A 16,216-nucleotide genomic window follows, 5' to 3' on the forward strand; every position below is an offset into this window, starting at 1 on the left:
TATGCCTTTGTATTCATTTCAGGTGTGCAGCCTAGCAGTTAGGCAGTCATATACTCGACAAAGTTCCCTCCGATGTCTCCAGTACCCCCTTTCGGTCTCGTCTTTGCGTTTGGAGCAAGCCTGCTGCTGCCGCTCCAGATCCTGTCACCCCCCCGCTCTGCCATCCCGGAAGCTGCTACGCCCACCACCTCGGGGGAGCAGTCACGATCCACCAAACCCATGCTTTGGTGCATCAGGCCCAACTCCAGGTCCAAGGCAGCAGCACTTCACTGTGCAGTCCGTCTTGACGATAAAGCAGCTCACGGTGAGGACGCTGGCTGGAGAGCACTGAGCTGAGATGTGTGTGGAACTCGGTGCAGGACGGTTATTCACACTGAGTCAATGTTAAGTTCAACAAGATTCAAACTTACCAGATACGTGCCCATTTCTTTTTCCAGGACAACTTGTTCATACAAGGTAGCGTCGATGTCCGCCTTCAGAGCCTGCACCTTCTTCTTCACCCGCACGTGGTGCTTCCTTTGGAGCCAGTAGGGAAGAATAGATTCCACAATCTGGTTAAGGATCTGGGACATAATCAGGAGAGTGGCCAGGCTCTAAAGAGAAGCGCATAATAAGTGTAGCTTAATAAAACCACAGCATGTGTAGAATTATGCAAATAAAATGGAATTTTCAACAAATAGTATACTATTGTTACAAAAACTAGTCTCGGAAAAGCGAAGTGTTAGAATGATGTTTCTAATCTATTTTTTCATAGAGAAGACCGATTAAAACACAAAAAAGATTACAATATAGTTTGGCCAGTGTGGCTCAGTGGATTGAGCGCTGTCCATGGACTGAGAGGTTCTGGTTCGATTCCCTGTCAGGGCACATGCCAGGGTTGCAGGCTCGATCCCCAGTAGGGAGTGTGCAGGAGGCAGCCAATCGATGTTTCTCTCTCACATCTATGTTTATCTCTGACACTGATGTTTCTCTCTCTCTCCCTTCCTCTCTCTAAAAAAATCAATAAAAACATATTTAAAAGTAAATAAATAAGGTAAGTAATCTCAAAGTGTCATTTAAAAAGGTTACAATGCAAATAAGATTATAATAAAAATAAACCAGTTATAAATCTGCAGAACAAAATACCTTAAAATTGCGTTTTTATTATCTCATCCTGGCTACAAAATATGAATATCTAAATGATGTTGCCAATTTTGAAAAAAATAATAGTTTGGCCAGAACTTTTAAAATATTATACAACTAATATATCCCCCCACCCCCCACACTGTAAAAAAATCTTATAAAATGGTAAAAAAAAGTAAGTCACCCATAATTCCACAACCAGGACACAACCACTGCTAACATCTTAAATATTTCCAACCATATGTAAAAATTAAAGTAGAATCATCCGATACATTTTTTTTTAATCCTCACCGGAGGAAATTTTTCCATTTATCTTCATATAGAGTGGGAGGGAGGGAGAGAGAGAGAAACAGAGATGTGAGAGGGGCACATCAACCAGTTGCCTCCCACATGACCCTGACCAGGGCCAGGGACAGAACCACAACTGAGGTACGTGCCCTTGATCAGAATCAAACCTGCAACTCGTTGGTCCGCGGGCCAATGCTCTAACTGCTGAGTCAAACCAGCCAGGGCCATCCAATACATTTTATATACAGCTTTGTATTAGTTCCTTTCTCTTGTAAGATACTGTGAGCACTTTCCCGTGTCATTAAAAAGTCTTTCCTTACGTAGCCCATGCACTGTTGTCGAATGCAGGTGTTTTCCCAACCTTGACTATTGCAAGTGCTGCTCCTCGGAACCTACGTACATGACTCTTCACCCCATCTCTGATGATTTACTAGGGATGAATTAAGGATCTTGGCAAAGCTGTCGGTGTGGTTTCCAGAGGTGGTATGTCAATTTCTACTGTCCCTAGATGCGTGTCAGTGTCTCCATCACACACCGTCTTTGTTGGTATTAAAGTTCTACTTTTTAAAGAATCCTCTCCCATCCCTCTGTCCCGTTAAATAAAGGAGACCCTCTAAAGTCTAAGAAGTGAGAATTCATACCCCACTAATACAGTAGGTATTTCAAAAGTATTATTTTGAACCTTTTCAATTTTCCAAAATAATTTATTAAAAGTTGTAATATATATAGTATAGTTATTAAGAGCACAAAATTAGTTAACTTTTATGCAAACTGTTAGGATCATAACCACAAAATCTTAATTTTCTGTGTTATACAAATTTTTTAATTTCCTGAAAAATGACCCCTAGTTCCCATGTAAATACTAACGAGCCGAGACTCTGAGACCGCTCACTAGCAGTCCCGGCAAGTTAACACCAGGCAGGGCAGCCCTTTCTAAAACAATTAGAAAGCAGAAACTGCACTCAGTTTACTACTCACTGTTGTTATGTGGCACAGAAATGGCAACAGAACAAACTATATGTCAGACTCTCTCAAACATGCATGGGATCTGCTGGTCTCTAAAGTACGCGACTTACTCATTTAAAAATGAAATGTGTACGACCTAAGTAAGGTCACACCTATCACCCCCTGCCCCACGACACATGCAAAAGTTTAAAAACTATATATGTTTTGCTGTTAGAATTGTTTTTACAATTCTATACAAATACAAATATACAGGAACTACATGTTTGGTTTTACTGGCCTGTATCATTAATTTTACAAGTTGGTTAGCTTCAATTAATTTCTTTTCAGTTGAGTACACTAATGGGTTTTCTTTTTTTAATTAGAATTGGGCTTAGAAATAGACAAAACTTAAAAGATTTTATTTGTAAAACTAATCATGGAAAGCCAATTACATGACCTGACTATAGGAAACAGCCTCTGAACCCTAAAGAACGGGTCCCTGCTGTTCCCACTCACCTGACGCAGGAGCTTCATATCCTTCAGGACAAAGGCAATGTAGAAGAGTGAGGCAAAGCAGTTTAGAAAGTTGAACTGGCAAAAAAATGATAACGATATTTAGTATTGCTTCATAGCACTTTATCTTCACAACTGTAAATACAGCGTCTAAAACGGTACCGAGAGACTTCCAGTCCAGACAAGATGGCAGACTTGTCACCCTCCCCTCCTCCTCAGTAAGCACATCTACAAACGCTGGACCCAGAGCGAGAGGCAACCAGAGGAGAGCTCGGAGGAAGTGGTCCGGTTCGGCCCGGGCCTGGGTAAACGACACGGCACCACTGCAGCTTACATTCCACGTTCGTACAAAAGCAGGCCCACCATTCCCCACCTCCAGCCTGTTAACCCAGCCAGCCCAGGAGGGTTCACTCCCCATTCGCCCCCTTTATAAGCCCGACAACAGCAAATGACCCCAGCAGAACTGGGCAAGACCCCTACTGACAGTAACTTCCAGGGGCTATGTTCTCCTTCCTTCTGCCCTGCCAGGCCTGACACTCCCCTGCCCCATGGAGATTCGCTGGGATGGCCAGGCAGCACCAGCAAGGCAGACCCCACCACCACCACCACCACAGGTAGCCCGGCCCTGGACGCCTCTTTGTGCCCACGGACCTGACTCCTCACTCTCACAGGGCGACACCTAGGCAGATGAGTGGCACCAGCAAGCGAGACCAGCCCTAACAACCACCGAGTCCGGGAGGCATCTCCATCACCATAGGCCTGAGAGGCCCCTGCCCTGCTCAGACACACAGTTCTGGGCTGGGGATCCCACTAGAACAAGTGCTATTTCTTTAAGTAGTTCCCCTGCTCAAGAATCTGCAACCACTCTCTGCCTAAGGGGCTCCTCTCTGCCTCCAGCCCCATGCTGGCTACTTCCTGCTTAGCAGCTCCCTTAGCAGACAGAAGACTGATGAGTACAACCGTGAGCACTTCATTCGTGAGGGAATGGGGAGTCACTGGAAGAGTGAGCAGTAAGATCAACACAGCCAGAGTAGGGATGGGGTGCCCAGTTAGAGTAGAAGGTGGAGGAGTGGGAAATGCATTCCACCTAAGATTAAAAAGGAAGAGCCCAGCCCGTGTGGCTCAGTGGATTGAGCATCATCCCATGGACTGGGAGGTCCCAGTTCAATTCCCGGTCAGGGCATATGCCCAGGTTGCAGGCTCGATCCCCAGTATGGGGCATGCAGGAGGCAGTCGATGGATGTATCTCTCACATCGATGTTTCTATCTCTCTCTCCCCCTTCCCCTCTCTCTCTAAAAAATCAATAAAAACATATCTAAGAAAAGGGAGGAAGAGACCTAGGAAACACAAGCAGATTCTAATGTGTGAGTCCTTTCACAAGGCAGTCACCTGACACTGTATCTGAAATGTCAAAGAATAATCAAGTCCCACAAATAACTTCAAGACAAATGGAGTGTTTAACCTCTAAGGACAAAAGCTCCATATTAATATCAATTTGAATGATCTTTCCCATGCATTACATGTTCCCTTGCTTTCTTACACAGAGAACATAGACTGTAACTTCCTTGCTGATTCAGCATCAATATTATGAATATCAATTACTTCACGAGCTAGAATGAGGCCTTTAGAGCCTTTTTTGATATTCACGGCCACTTGCTCCTTTTCTAATGTCCAATTTGCTAAAACTGTTGAATTACTAGCATCTGTTATGACATGTTTTCTATTTCTAAGTCTGCTCTTGCCTCCATAGTTATAATTTACCTGCTCCCAGAAACCTAAACACCTTCCCAGTGGTGGTGTCTGATCTTTTAAGGACTGAAAAACCAGATAAATATGGTTCTCAAAATGGTTTCTACAGCTAAAACAAAGACTTTCTAAGTGGGGGCCTGGAACCCTTGCTCAGGAGTAAAGTACATGAACTGTGTTAAACTGATTACAGTTGAAAGTTCAGAGGACTCTATGCACCTGTCTATGGGACAGATGGCGGACGCAACCTCCTCGTAAGTGAGGTGCTTTCAAGTCGGCACATCTTTATTTATAATAATGCTGTAAGAGGCAGAATGTGTGAGCTTTTACACAAATGGCAAGCAAGTTACACAATGCCTTCTCTCCATCTTTCTCCTTCTGCCCACCAGAACATGCTGGGGCCCGACTGGTATGGCTCAGAGGGCAGAGTGTTATCCCATGAACCAGAAGGTCTTGGGTTTGATTCCCAGTCAGGGCATGTACCTGGGTTGCAGGTTTGATCCCCGGCCCCGGTCGGGGTGCATACAGGATGCAACCAATCAGTGTTTCTCTCTCACATCAATGTTTCTCTCTTTCCCTGCCTTTCACTCTTTCTGAAATCAATGGGGAAAGAAATATCCTCAAGTGAGGATCTAAAAAAAAACATGCTGGAATCTCTTGAACTCTAAACATTCTTCAACAAAATTTTTAAAAAATAATTTAATGTTCTATCACTAAATGGATTGTCATAACTGGAGGGATTGTTGAATAATGAACCAGTCAAAGAATTCAACAAAAATAAAAGCTTAGAAACATGACTATAAAATGGTTAATTAGCTTTTTACATAAATAGAAACTGGCTACAATACTAATTTCTACATTTGAAGTCTTAAATCACACGCACATTTACAAGACTACTGAATATATATATAAGCACACCTAGTAACCAATCCTTGTCTACTTGCTCAAAATATATTAACTATCTGATATCTTAAATTAGAAGCAAGTCTTCATATTTGTATTCCTAAATACTAAATGGTATGCATTTGTTTCATAATTATAATGAATTTGTACATGAAAACTACTTACCACTAAAACTTTCAAAATTAGATGATTCTGGTAGGCAGATTCCAATCTATGATTCTCTGAAACATTAAAAGGAGAGGTCACTTCTCTCAGATGGGAAAGCAGCAGAGAGCACTGTGGCGAGGTGAGTGAGACCTGGCTGCAGGCAGGATGCCCAACAACAGAGCCTCAGTCAGGAAGTGTGCAAGGCTGTCAATCATGCCTACTACGTACCACCAAGAGCATCAGACAAGGAAGAAACTAAGGTTAGGACGCATTTTTCGGGGTACTACAGTATCATTGTAGTCTGAAATTATTTTTAAAATCTTACTTCTACAAAGATATGTGGGATGTGTTGGCAAATGATCCCATGGATAGCCACCCAGAAAAAGAACCTGAGTAAGGGGTGATGGTAAAACTGACAGCAACCCTTAAAGTGTAGGGCACCAATGAAAGTTTTCTAAACAGGTGGCTTGAAAGGCTTAACTTAAAGGGGAACTCAAATTTCCATCCTCTGCTAGGAAGAGGAGACACTGTGCCAGTCTCAGAACAGCAGGACAACAGAACAAAAGGAAGATTCTGCTGAGAAGTGTCATCGTGCACAGAGAGGCAGTGTTAGGCTGACCTGGATTTGAAACCCAGCTCAGCTACTCAGCCACTGTCTGACCTGCACAAGGCACTGAACCTCCTGACACTCAGCCTCCTCGCCTACAAAACTGGGCTGACTCCACCCTCTTCCCAGGGTCACTGTAAGCATCAGCAAAGAAAAGCACTCACTAAATGGTAGTTGTTAAATGGATAATAAAAATAATTTAAGATATCTTTGTGGTTAAGGCCTAGACTTCTTCCTAGGGAATAATAACACATTTGCTTGTTTGAATGAATAAGTAAATGAAAGACAGAATGACCTATCCAGGCGGCCGTGACCAGAGGCGCATACACGGACACCCATCTCCGCTGAGCACAATGGAGTCCTCAGTGCCCGGCACGACTGGACACCTGGTTTTCAGATACTTAGACACATTTCATTCAGCCAGAGTTTCAGGAAAAGAATCCAATCTACTTCACCTTTAGCATAAAACACAGCGCTATAGTATGAGGAGCACAGGTTAACCTGCGAGGTGTGGATTAGCCTGGCTGTACCATTTGCTGTCTGAACCTTGTGAAATCTCAGTATCTTTATCCATAAGATGGTGAAATGTGTCTGTTTCACAGTGTCCGGAGAAGGTGAAAATGAGCCATGCGGGTCGAGTGCTCAGCAGGGAACCCAGAACACAGTGAGCGACCGTGAGCGAGAGCCGTGATCACGATGATCGGGAGAGCACTGGGGCTCTTGGAGCCGTGAACTGCTCCTTGGGACTCTAAAGGGGGCCGGAGCAGCACCCATCTGCTGGGCGAGGTAGCAGTCCCGTGAACCCTGTGGTGCAAGCAGTATTCCTTACAGACACGTGAGATAAAAACAAAGCATCACGTCTTACCCCATGAAGTTAGAAACTCAGCAGCATATCGATAGAGGCGGTTCATGATCTCAATCACAATGGCATAGATGATGCTGGGCACATACAACAGGAGACTGGTCCACTCGGACCCGCTGTCCTCGTGGAGTCCCAAGGCCCAGGCCTCCATGTCGAAGTAAATCATCATGACATACAGAGAGAAATAGAGACAGAGGCACACAAACGGCAGAGAGACCAGGTAAATGCGCAGCTGTCTCTTGTAGCTGGGGTAGAGCGGTTCCTCCCGGCCCGTGACAGAATTGATGCCCAGGACCCCGTGAAATCCCGGCCGGGGCTCCTCAAACTGTCTCTTCATGACCAGGGTTCCCCACCTGTAGGTCATGTTGGCACAGCCGCGCTTCCATACTTCCAGGATCACTGTGGACCAGATCAGGTTGAAGGAGGCGAAGATCACGTACTTGTCATAGTCTTCCCACACAAACAAGTAGTACGGTAACCCGATGACCGCCATGGGGATTAAGGCAAAAGTAAAATACTCCAAAAAGCCAAAATAAAGAGCGATTGTTTCCCCAAAGTAGCCACGAATATTGTCTATAATAAAAGAAAAAGAAAAAGACCTGAAATATAAACTGCCAAAGACTTTCTTTTCTTAAGCTTATTCATTTCTTTAGTTAAGTGGGGATCACGTAATACCATGATTTCCCAGTCAGTGTGTGATGGTAAACCCATCCCCCACGCAGTACAAAGACTCCACTTATCTGTACTGCGTGCCTGACACTTCCCCCAGCTGAGGGCCCAGGCTCTGCCAGGCACCCCGGGTCTACTTCCGCATCTGGTGCAGACCTTCTTCCCATAGAAAAAAGTCACCAAGGGGTTAGTCCCAAATCTCCAAGGTTCTCAATTTAAATTCAGTCATGGCCAATAAAACTTTTAATTGGGGTTTAATTTATGCTCCCCACTTTTCTACTTTAATACTGTAGTCACAGATGTTCTTTTCAAAGAAGACTCCCCATCTATAGTATCCTGCTCCCCCTACCTGAAGATATAAAGTTTCATCAATATGTCATGGCAAATTTTTCAATACACTGAAGAAAAGTTATTCAAAAGCACCAAACAATATTCTACACTCTGACTTCTCAAACAGACACAAAACATATTTATTTGTACCTTAAAACAAGAAGGGCCAAGCAACATTGCTGTTAATATTCTGTGAACTGGACACAAGTTACCTGATCCAAAAGAGGTCACAAACATTGCGTCCTTTGTCAGCCACACCCACGGGTCCTTTGTCAGCCACACCCACATAGGTGAGTGTCTGGATTGTAAAAGTACCCTGACCTGGGACCAGGGTGGGATGCTGAGGGTGGGGGAGGTGCAGCAGTTGAAGTTATTATTTCTTGGTTAGTTACACATAGCTAAAATGTAATTTTTTAAAGGTAACGTGTCAGACCAGTCTATAGTTATAGGTTAGAATAAACCAAGATAAGCTATTTTCTCCTATCCCTATTTTTTTTCAAGCTAACCCAGGAGCTAGATACTATGATGGGTTACCTCAAATCTGAATCAGGTTAAAGACTATCTAAACAATGTAAAAACACAAAACAAAAGGTGCTCATGGTCCTGGGCTCCAAGTCGAATGATAGCCCTCATTGTTTTTTCTTTACTGATTTTTAGAGAGAGAGAAAGGGAGAGGGAGAGAAAGATAGAAACATCGATGAGAGAGAACATCGATTGGCCGCTTCCTGCAACCTGGGCATGTGCCCTGACCAGGAATGGAACTGGCGACCTTCTGGTGCATGGGTCGATGCTCAACCACTGAGCCACACTGGCTGGGCAAGATAGCCCTCTTTTGATCTCAAGGGGAAGTTCAAAGTCTGCGACCACCAGTCCCAGCACCCCGGAAGCCTCAGCCCCACTACCACAACCATGCTCAGCCTTCACCGTCAGCTCACTTTCTCCCCTACTTTCTAAAAGGTAGCTAATGGATACTTCACTGACAAGTCCTAGAGGCAATACTTACATTTGCTGCCACCTAAATGCCAAAGTAAAAAAAATGTCCTACGTGTACCATGACTATTGTCACCTGGAACTATCAAAATCACAACTCTTGCCCTGGCCGGTTTGGCTCAGCGGTTAGAGCGTCGGCCTGCGGTCCTGAGAGACCCGGGTTCGGTTCCCGCTAAGGGCACGTACTTCGGTTGCAGTTTGTCCCCGGCCCTGGTTGGTCGTGCGGGTGGCAGCCACTCGATGTGTCCCTTCACGTCGATGTTTCTCTCTCTCTCTCCCTTCCTCTCTCTCCCTCCCACTCTATCTGTACAAAAAATGGAAAAATGTCCTCGGGTGAGGATAAAAAAAAAAAAAAAAAAAAAAAAAAAAAAATCACAACTCTTCATTTCAAAGACTATAAGAAAAAATTCAGAATATAATTTCAAATTTTAATCTTAAAGACCATTTTTGTTCAGTTACAATATTGTAATAGTTGTTTTCAGAATGGAAATTGGAAAGAGAGTCATTTTAGAGGGATTCCCCTACACAAAACCAAAAGACAAATGTCTATTAAGGAAAAACTGATAGTAATACTTGTGGTGAAATCTACTAGCTTAAATATAATTCTATGCTTAAAAAACACAACCCCCAAATTTGGATATCTGTATTGATGCAAGTTTATACACATACCAAATAAACTCGTGGTTATCTTTCTCACTGTACTCAGAGAAAATGGACAGACAGCAGCAGTACAAACCAAGACACTTGGAAGCCACCTGAAAAGATGGTCAGGCCTGCTGGTCTCCCCTAACATGAGCACAACTTGACTCACTCCAAGTGATTACCTCTAAGGAAAGAGAAATTTTCAAATACAAAATATTCACAGTCAAACTAAATTCTTATAAAATCTGTTCTACTCCAACTCTGACATGTACTTATTAAGGACACTCTGAACTGCCTGTGCTGTTGGTCAATTTTAGTGAAAGCCTGTAATTCAGTCCATCTACAATCGCATTAGAAGTAGACAAACAGGTCATGTAACCCATCTTACTCCCCCGCCCCCATGTTTTTCCCAGGCAGCTGGTGAGCCCTGCCTGGCGGAGCATTAGCTGTCTGCCCAAGGGAGATGGCACCACTGCCAAAGCGTGACTTTTCCTTGGTAGGTCTTCCTCTTGTCTACGGGAACAGGTGTTGACACATACCTATGGGCTGATACTTTAAACTAAGCCGAGTATACCAGTTGTCCTCAAGCTTCTTCAGGGCTTCATTATCATGCAGTGGAAACACCTGGATCACAATGCCAGACGTGAGCAGTCTTCTCACTGCAGGGAAATGTGCCAAAAACATAAAAGAAATCTGTGATTGCTCATGATACTCCTCCTCAGCTGCTACAAAGCCACTCCAGCTAGGAAGGAGCATGACACGAAGACCACACTTACACCTCCTCCAGAGGTGTATACTTCTTTGTTCTTCATAATGTCAATATCCTTACTATTTTCTTTGACTATGAAAGCAATACAAGTCAATGTAAAATTTTAAACTACACAGAACTGTACAAATTAAAATTTGAGAGGCCCCAGTTATTCTCTCCCTCTCCCCCAAAATAACCACTGTAAATAGCAATGTAGTGTATAACCATTTCAAAATATACACCCATAAGCATATGTAATATGTTTTTTATTGATTTTTAGAGAGAGAGGAAGGGAGAGAGATAGGAACATCAATGAAAGAGAGAGAAGCATCAACATCAATTGGTTGCCTCCTGCATGCCCCCTACCAGGGATTGAGCCCAAGACCCAGGCATGTGTCCTGACCAGGAATGAAACCAGCGACCTCTTGGTACATAGGTCAATGCTGAACCACTGAGCTACACCAGCTGGGCTGCATATTTTAATGGGATTATTCCATATACATTGTTCTGTAATCTTTTCTCATGTAGTAAAATATAATGTATCTGTCAGTGCCAATATAAATAGAACATGAAATGTCCCTTGTAACAGTGTCATAATATTCCCTTTTATGAAATGCTACAATTTAATTCTCTATTGAAAAATATTTGTTTCCATTTTTTGCTATTATAAATAATGTTAAAACTCTTGTACATACACCTTTTCCCACCTGTCTACTATTGCCTTATGTATATACTTAAAAGTAGAATTGTTAGATTTAAGGGCATATGTATTTAGATTTGGACACATATTATAAAGCTGTCCCTAGAGAAATTTTACCAATCTATCCTCCTACTACAGTGAAAGCAGGAGAATGGTTTCCTTCCTTTCATTCTTGATACTGATGATACTCAATCATTTTCATCTTTTCTAATCTGACAGCATTCAAAAAGCAGCAAATGTCAAAATCAAATCAAATCGACTTCCTACTTTCAGCAGTCATTTGGCCAGTTTGAGTTTATTTATTTATTTATTTATTTATTTTTTATTTATTTATTTTTAAAATGGTTTTTAACACAGATTATAATTAATGAAAATTCTACTAACTATATAGTGATTTTAATATTCATGCACATATCTAATTTAGCCGAAGACACTAGCCCTTAGTAACAACAAATGAAAATGGGGCACTCCCCCGCCACAATTACTCAGAGTGACTCTCTGGGCTAGTCCGTGAGAGGAGGTGTGTTTCGGGGACACAGAGAGCTCGAGTGCAAGGACTTGTGCCCTATTTGAGCAGGTGAGCACTTTCCACACAAGTTCCCAGCATTGCCTCCTACTAAAGATTACGGCTGCTGCCCTGGCCGGTTTGGCTCAGCGGTTGGAGCGTCGGCCTGCGGTCCTGAGAGACCCGGGTTCGGTTCCCGCTAAGGGCACGTACCTCGGTTGCAGTTTGTCCCCGGCCCTGGTCGGTTGTGCGGGTGGCAGCCACTCGATGTGTTCCTTTCGCATCGATGTTTCTCTCTCTCTCTCTCTCTGTTCCTCTCTCTCCCTCCCACTCTACCTGAACAAAAAATGGAAAAAAAATGTCCTCGGGTGAGGATAAAAAAAAAAAAAAAAAAAAAAAGATTACGGCTGCTCATAAAATGGACTTAGCATCAAGAAAGGATGCTTTGCTGTTTTCATCCACTGACAAGCTCTGAGCTCTTTAAGGTTGATCAGCTCAACTCTGATCTCCCACCTACCCAGTCACAAGATAGGTGACGGCAAATAAATGTCTGCAACATGGGGTAAAAAATCACAAATTAAGTTTTCAGTGTAGAAATACTGCACAGTAGAACAAAGAGAGGTAGTGTATTTTCAGGACAAATGTTCTATAGTAAAATCCTCAGATTAATTTTAAAGTAAACCTAAATTCTTAGAAATAAAGAAAAGGATAATAATAAAAAGGAGATATCTGATACTAAAAAGTCTGAGTCAAAAAGAAATCTTAATATATGATTTTTCTTACAATACAGAAGAAATGTTTTTATAAACTAGGGTTTGAGCCCGGCCGGTGTGGCTCAGTGGTTGAGTGTCGACCCACGCACTGAAAGATCACTAGTTTGGTTCCCAGTCAGGGCACATGCTCAGGTTGTGGGCCAAATCCCTGGTGGGGGGCATGCAGGAGGGGGCCAATCAATGTTCTCTCTCATCCATGTTTTTATCTCTCTCTCCCCCTCTCTCTCTAAAAATCAATAAAGAAAAAAATTTTTTTTAAAAAGCCAGGGTTTGATGAAATCCTCTTTAATGCTTGAAAAAGGTGTATGTTTAAATTAAATCAATCTCTGGTGCTACCAAATCCACTTTTAAATATTTTTATTCTACAATGTTTCCGTAGATTTTTTCTTATTAACAGGAATAAAAGTCGATCACCCACAACTGTTCCGATTCTTCTCTGGTACTTGGGGACGCACAGCGACAGCTTATTCTTTCTTCCTATTATTATCCTTTTCTATTACTACATCAAGTTTTCTTAACTTCGAACTGATTTATAGCATCTAAATTATAATTTTACTATTTCTAAGTTCTTTTTTTTTTTTTAAATTACTCCATTCTACAGTAGAAGACTTTCCAAGCAAGCATAAAACCAGCTTGAACACTTCTAAAAATAGGACTGTGAAGAGAATATAAACCCACAGGTCCTAAATTACTGGGCTTCTCTTCACCATCAATGCCAAAAGCATGGTTCTGGTTTCAGGTTCTAAAAATAGAGGTTTTTTTTTTAATCCTTCAATCTTCTGACATCAGCTAAGAATGTAATTAACATGAGCCTTACCTTCAAAGGAAAATATGATGCTCTTCAGGCCTATTTAAAGAAAGGAACAATTTAAACCAAGATTCCTTCCTTCAGGAGCTGAAAGGGTTCCTTGTCAAGTACAGGGTTATTTCTGTTGCAACCATTTAACCATTAGCTAAACAAACGAAATCTAAATGAAGGTGGACCTGGCTCTTAGCTGAACCCTGGGAGTTAAGTAAAGCAGTAGCAATCCTAACACAGCACTGTTTCTGCCTTTGGCTAATGTGGTGTTTACGTCAAAAGTGAAAACAAGCCCTGGCTGGTTTGGATCAGCGGCTGGAGCATCAGCCCACGGACCAGAGAGACCCAGGTTTGGTTCCCACTAAGGGCATGTATCTCTGTTGCAGTTTGTCCCCGGCCCTGGTTGGGGTCGTGTGGGTGGCAGCCAGTCAATGTTTCTCTCTCTCTCTTCTTCCCTCTCTTCCTCCGGCTCTATCTGAAGATGAATGCAAAAATGTCCTCAGGTGAGAATAAAAAAAAGTAAAAACAAAAATCTCTCTCACAAACTCCTTCCAGTATCTCTGTGCAACAGGTAGGACAGGTCATGCTCCCTCGAATCAGCCCCCAACAAAGGGGTGATGAGCACACAGAGCACCCACCGGGAGAGAAAGCCGCAGCAGCCTTCATACAGGAAGATGGGGCCCCTGCACCCCCTGCAGCTGCTGCTGTCCCCTGCACCCCTCCCAGGCCCCACCCAACTCTAGCATTCTGGTGCAGACCACTTTTTAAAAATAGTTTTATTGATTTTTAGAGAAAGAGGAAGGGGAGAGAAAGAATTAAGAGATTTAACAGTCAAACAAGATGGGTGATCTATGATTGGATCATGCTTTAACAAACCAGCCCTAAAATATATTTGGGGACAAACAGGAAATTTTAAATATGGCCTCATTCCTGGGCATCTGTCCTCCTGGGTGAAGACTGGAAGGTAGTATTAAAGGTATTAGTACTTTAATAATACTTTCGTAATAATAAAACGTATTGCCCTGGGGGGTTTGGCTCAGCAGTGGGAGCATTGGCCTGCAGACCAATGAATCATGGGTTCAATTCCAGTCAAGAGCATGTACCTCGGTTGTGGTTCATCTCTGGCCCTGGTCAGGGTCAGGCGGAGGCAACTAGTTGATGTGTCTCCTTCTCTCCCACTCTATCTGAACAAAAATGGGAAAACATCCTCAGGTGAGGATTAAAATAAGAATAATAATAAACAAATTAAAGTATATATAGTATTAAACTGACTATTACAAGGAAACCAGCCCTGGCTGGTTTGGCTCATTGGTTAGAGCATCAGCTCTCATACTGAAGGGTCACAGGTTTGATTACCAGTCAAGTGCACATACCTAGGTTGCAGGTTCAATCCCTGGCCCCAGTCAGGGTCATGTGGGAGGCAACCAATTGATGGGTCTCTCTCACATCACATCAATGTTTCTCTCTCTCTCTTCCTCCCTCCCTTCCAATTTCTCTGAAAAACAATTGAAAAATATCCTCTGGTGAGGATTAACCAAAAAAATAAAAAATAAAAAATAAACCAGACTAGACACAGAAGCTCACATGTTTAAAGTGTATTTTAGGCAGCAAAAATGCTCTGAGCACATGCCACTATCTGGGTTTGAGGCAAACCAGGAATTACACATTGCAGTAAACACTTCCATTCTGCAAAGCAGCATTCTCATTCAAATGGAGTTACATAAAATCAAGTTTCATTCAGGTCTTGTCACCTCGTCACTCTTCCTAAGCCTTTCTATGTCTGCAGGTATTCATGCCCAGTGAGAGGAGAGAGGCGAGGAGAGTACCCTAGGAAAAGACCAGGTCTCCCATTCTTATTCCTCCACAGATTTTCATTATAGCATAATGTTTGGGCACAAAGGAACTTGGCTAATTTTAACTAAGGAGCATGTACATGTGCTCACACTGAGCTTTACACTAACTGAATGCTGTGAGAGACATTGAGAATAAGTAGCAAACCACTAGAACAAATATAGTGACCTAAAACACGCAACATAGTGACGCTCTAAAGGCAAAAGATATGTTCGTGAAAAAATAAGTTATTGTAAAGCTGTGTGAGTTTCTTGGTAAGAGGAAACAATAAAGCCCCAGTAATGTGTTATTTATGTCTAAGAAAAATTAACTGCATTAGAATGTGTATTCATGAAGCTGGTTGACGTAATGACTTACATAATGACTTTCCTGGATACAACTTTGCCTGGGGGTAACCAGGGATCATTTTTTCATCTCTGGCTCTAAGATTCTCAAGTTCATGTTTGATAATGAATTGACATTCTGCCATTGTGAGAAAATCATCATTGTTATCTAAAATAAAACAAAAAGTTCCAGTTATTCTCTAAATAATAGCCGAAATAAAGTTAATAATATTCAAATAACCTGGGGTTATGAAAGTGATATAAACAATAAATAATTAACATAAGGAGTTAGCAAAGTATAAAACTAGTAAATTTAATATAAAGCTCCTTAGATATTTTATAAGAATAAAAATATTGTTATGCCTTCATATAATACAATTCTTCAATTACTGTACTATTATATAATATGGTACAAATATTCAAATGGCAGACACTTGCTTGATCACATTAATACCAATGAGCAGAAGGCAGTATGTTCTTTATGCTGACAAACTTGTAACTAGGGGTGGGGCTGACGTTGGCCTATGTGGAAATTCTCCTTCACACTCTCAAGTCCAGGCCATTCCCTTCTGGAGCTGAAAAACCCCTCCCATAAACAAGGGAGAACAAAGTCTGATAAGAAAATAGTATTTTTGACAGGTGAATCCTCTTAAATAAGGTGAATTTCACCTTGGTCATTTATTCACCAAGTTTTTTCTTAAATCCAAAATTTCACTTTGACCATTTAAATCCAGAGTGAGGCGGAAGAAGTC

General features: G+C 42.2%; 1 protein-coding gene across 7 annotated transcripts in view; it reads right to left on the bottom strand.

Moving 5' to 3' along the window:
* Positions 1-16,216, bottom strand: part of ANO10 (anoctamin 10) — a 165,263-nt gene that overhangs the window by 101,351 nt on the left and 47,696 nt on the right. For all 7 annotated transcript variants that reach the window (XM_036266159.1, XM_036266160.1, XM_036266156.1 and 4 more), the window contains exons 4-9: positions 15,499-15,633; positions 10,305-10,424; positions 7,138-7,707; positions 5,684-5,739; positions 2,872-2,946; positions 411-593 (exon numbers count right to left, since the gene is read on the bottom strand). In XM_036266159.1, coding sequence (XP_036122052.1) covers positions 411-593; positions 2,872-2,946; positions 5,684-5,739; positions 7,138-7,707; positions 10,305-10,424; positions 15,499-15,633 — 1,139 coding nt within the window. The remainder of the gene's footprint in view (positions 1-410; positions 594-2,871; positions 2,947-5,683; positions 5,740-7,137; positions 7,708-10,304; positions 10,425-15,498; positions 15,634-16,216) is intronic.

Source organism: Molossus molossus, unplaced genomic scaffold, assembly GCF_014108415.1.
Source record: "Molossus molossus isolate mMolMol1 unplaced genomic scaffold, mMolMol1.p scaffold_m16_p_18, whole genome shotgun sequence".
In the NCBI taxonomy this organism is placed as follows: domain Eukaryota; kingdom Metazoa; phylum Chordata; class Mammalia; order Chiroptera; family Molossidae; genus Molossus; species Molossus molossus.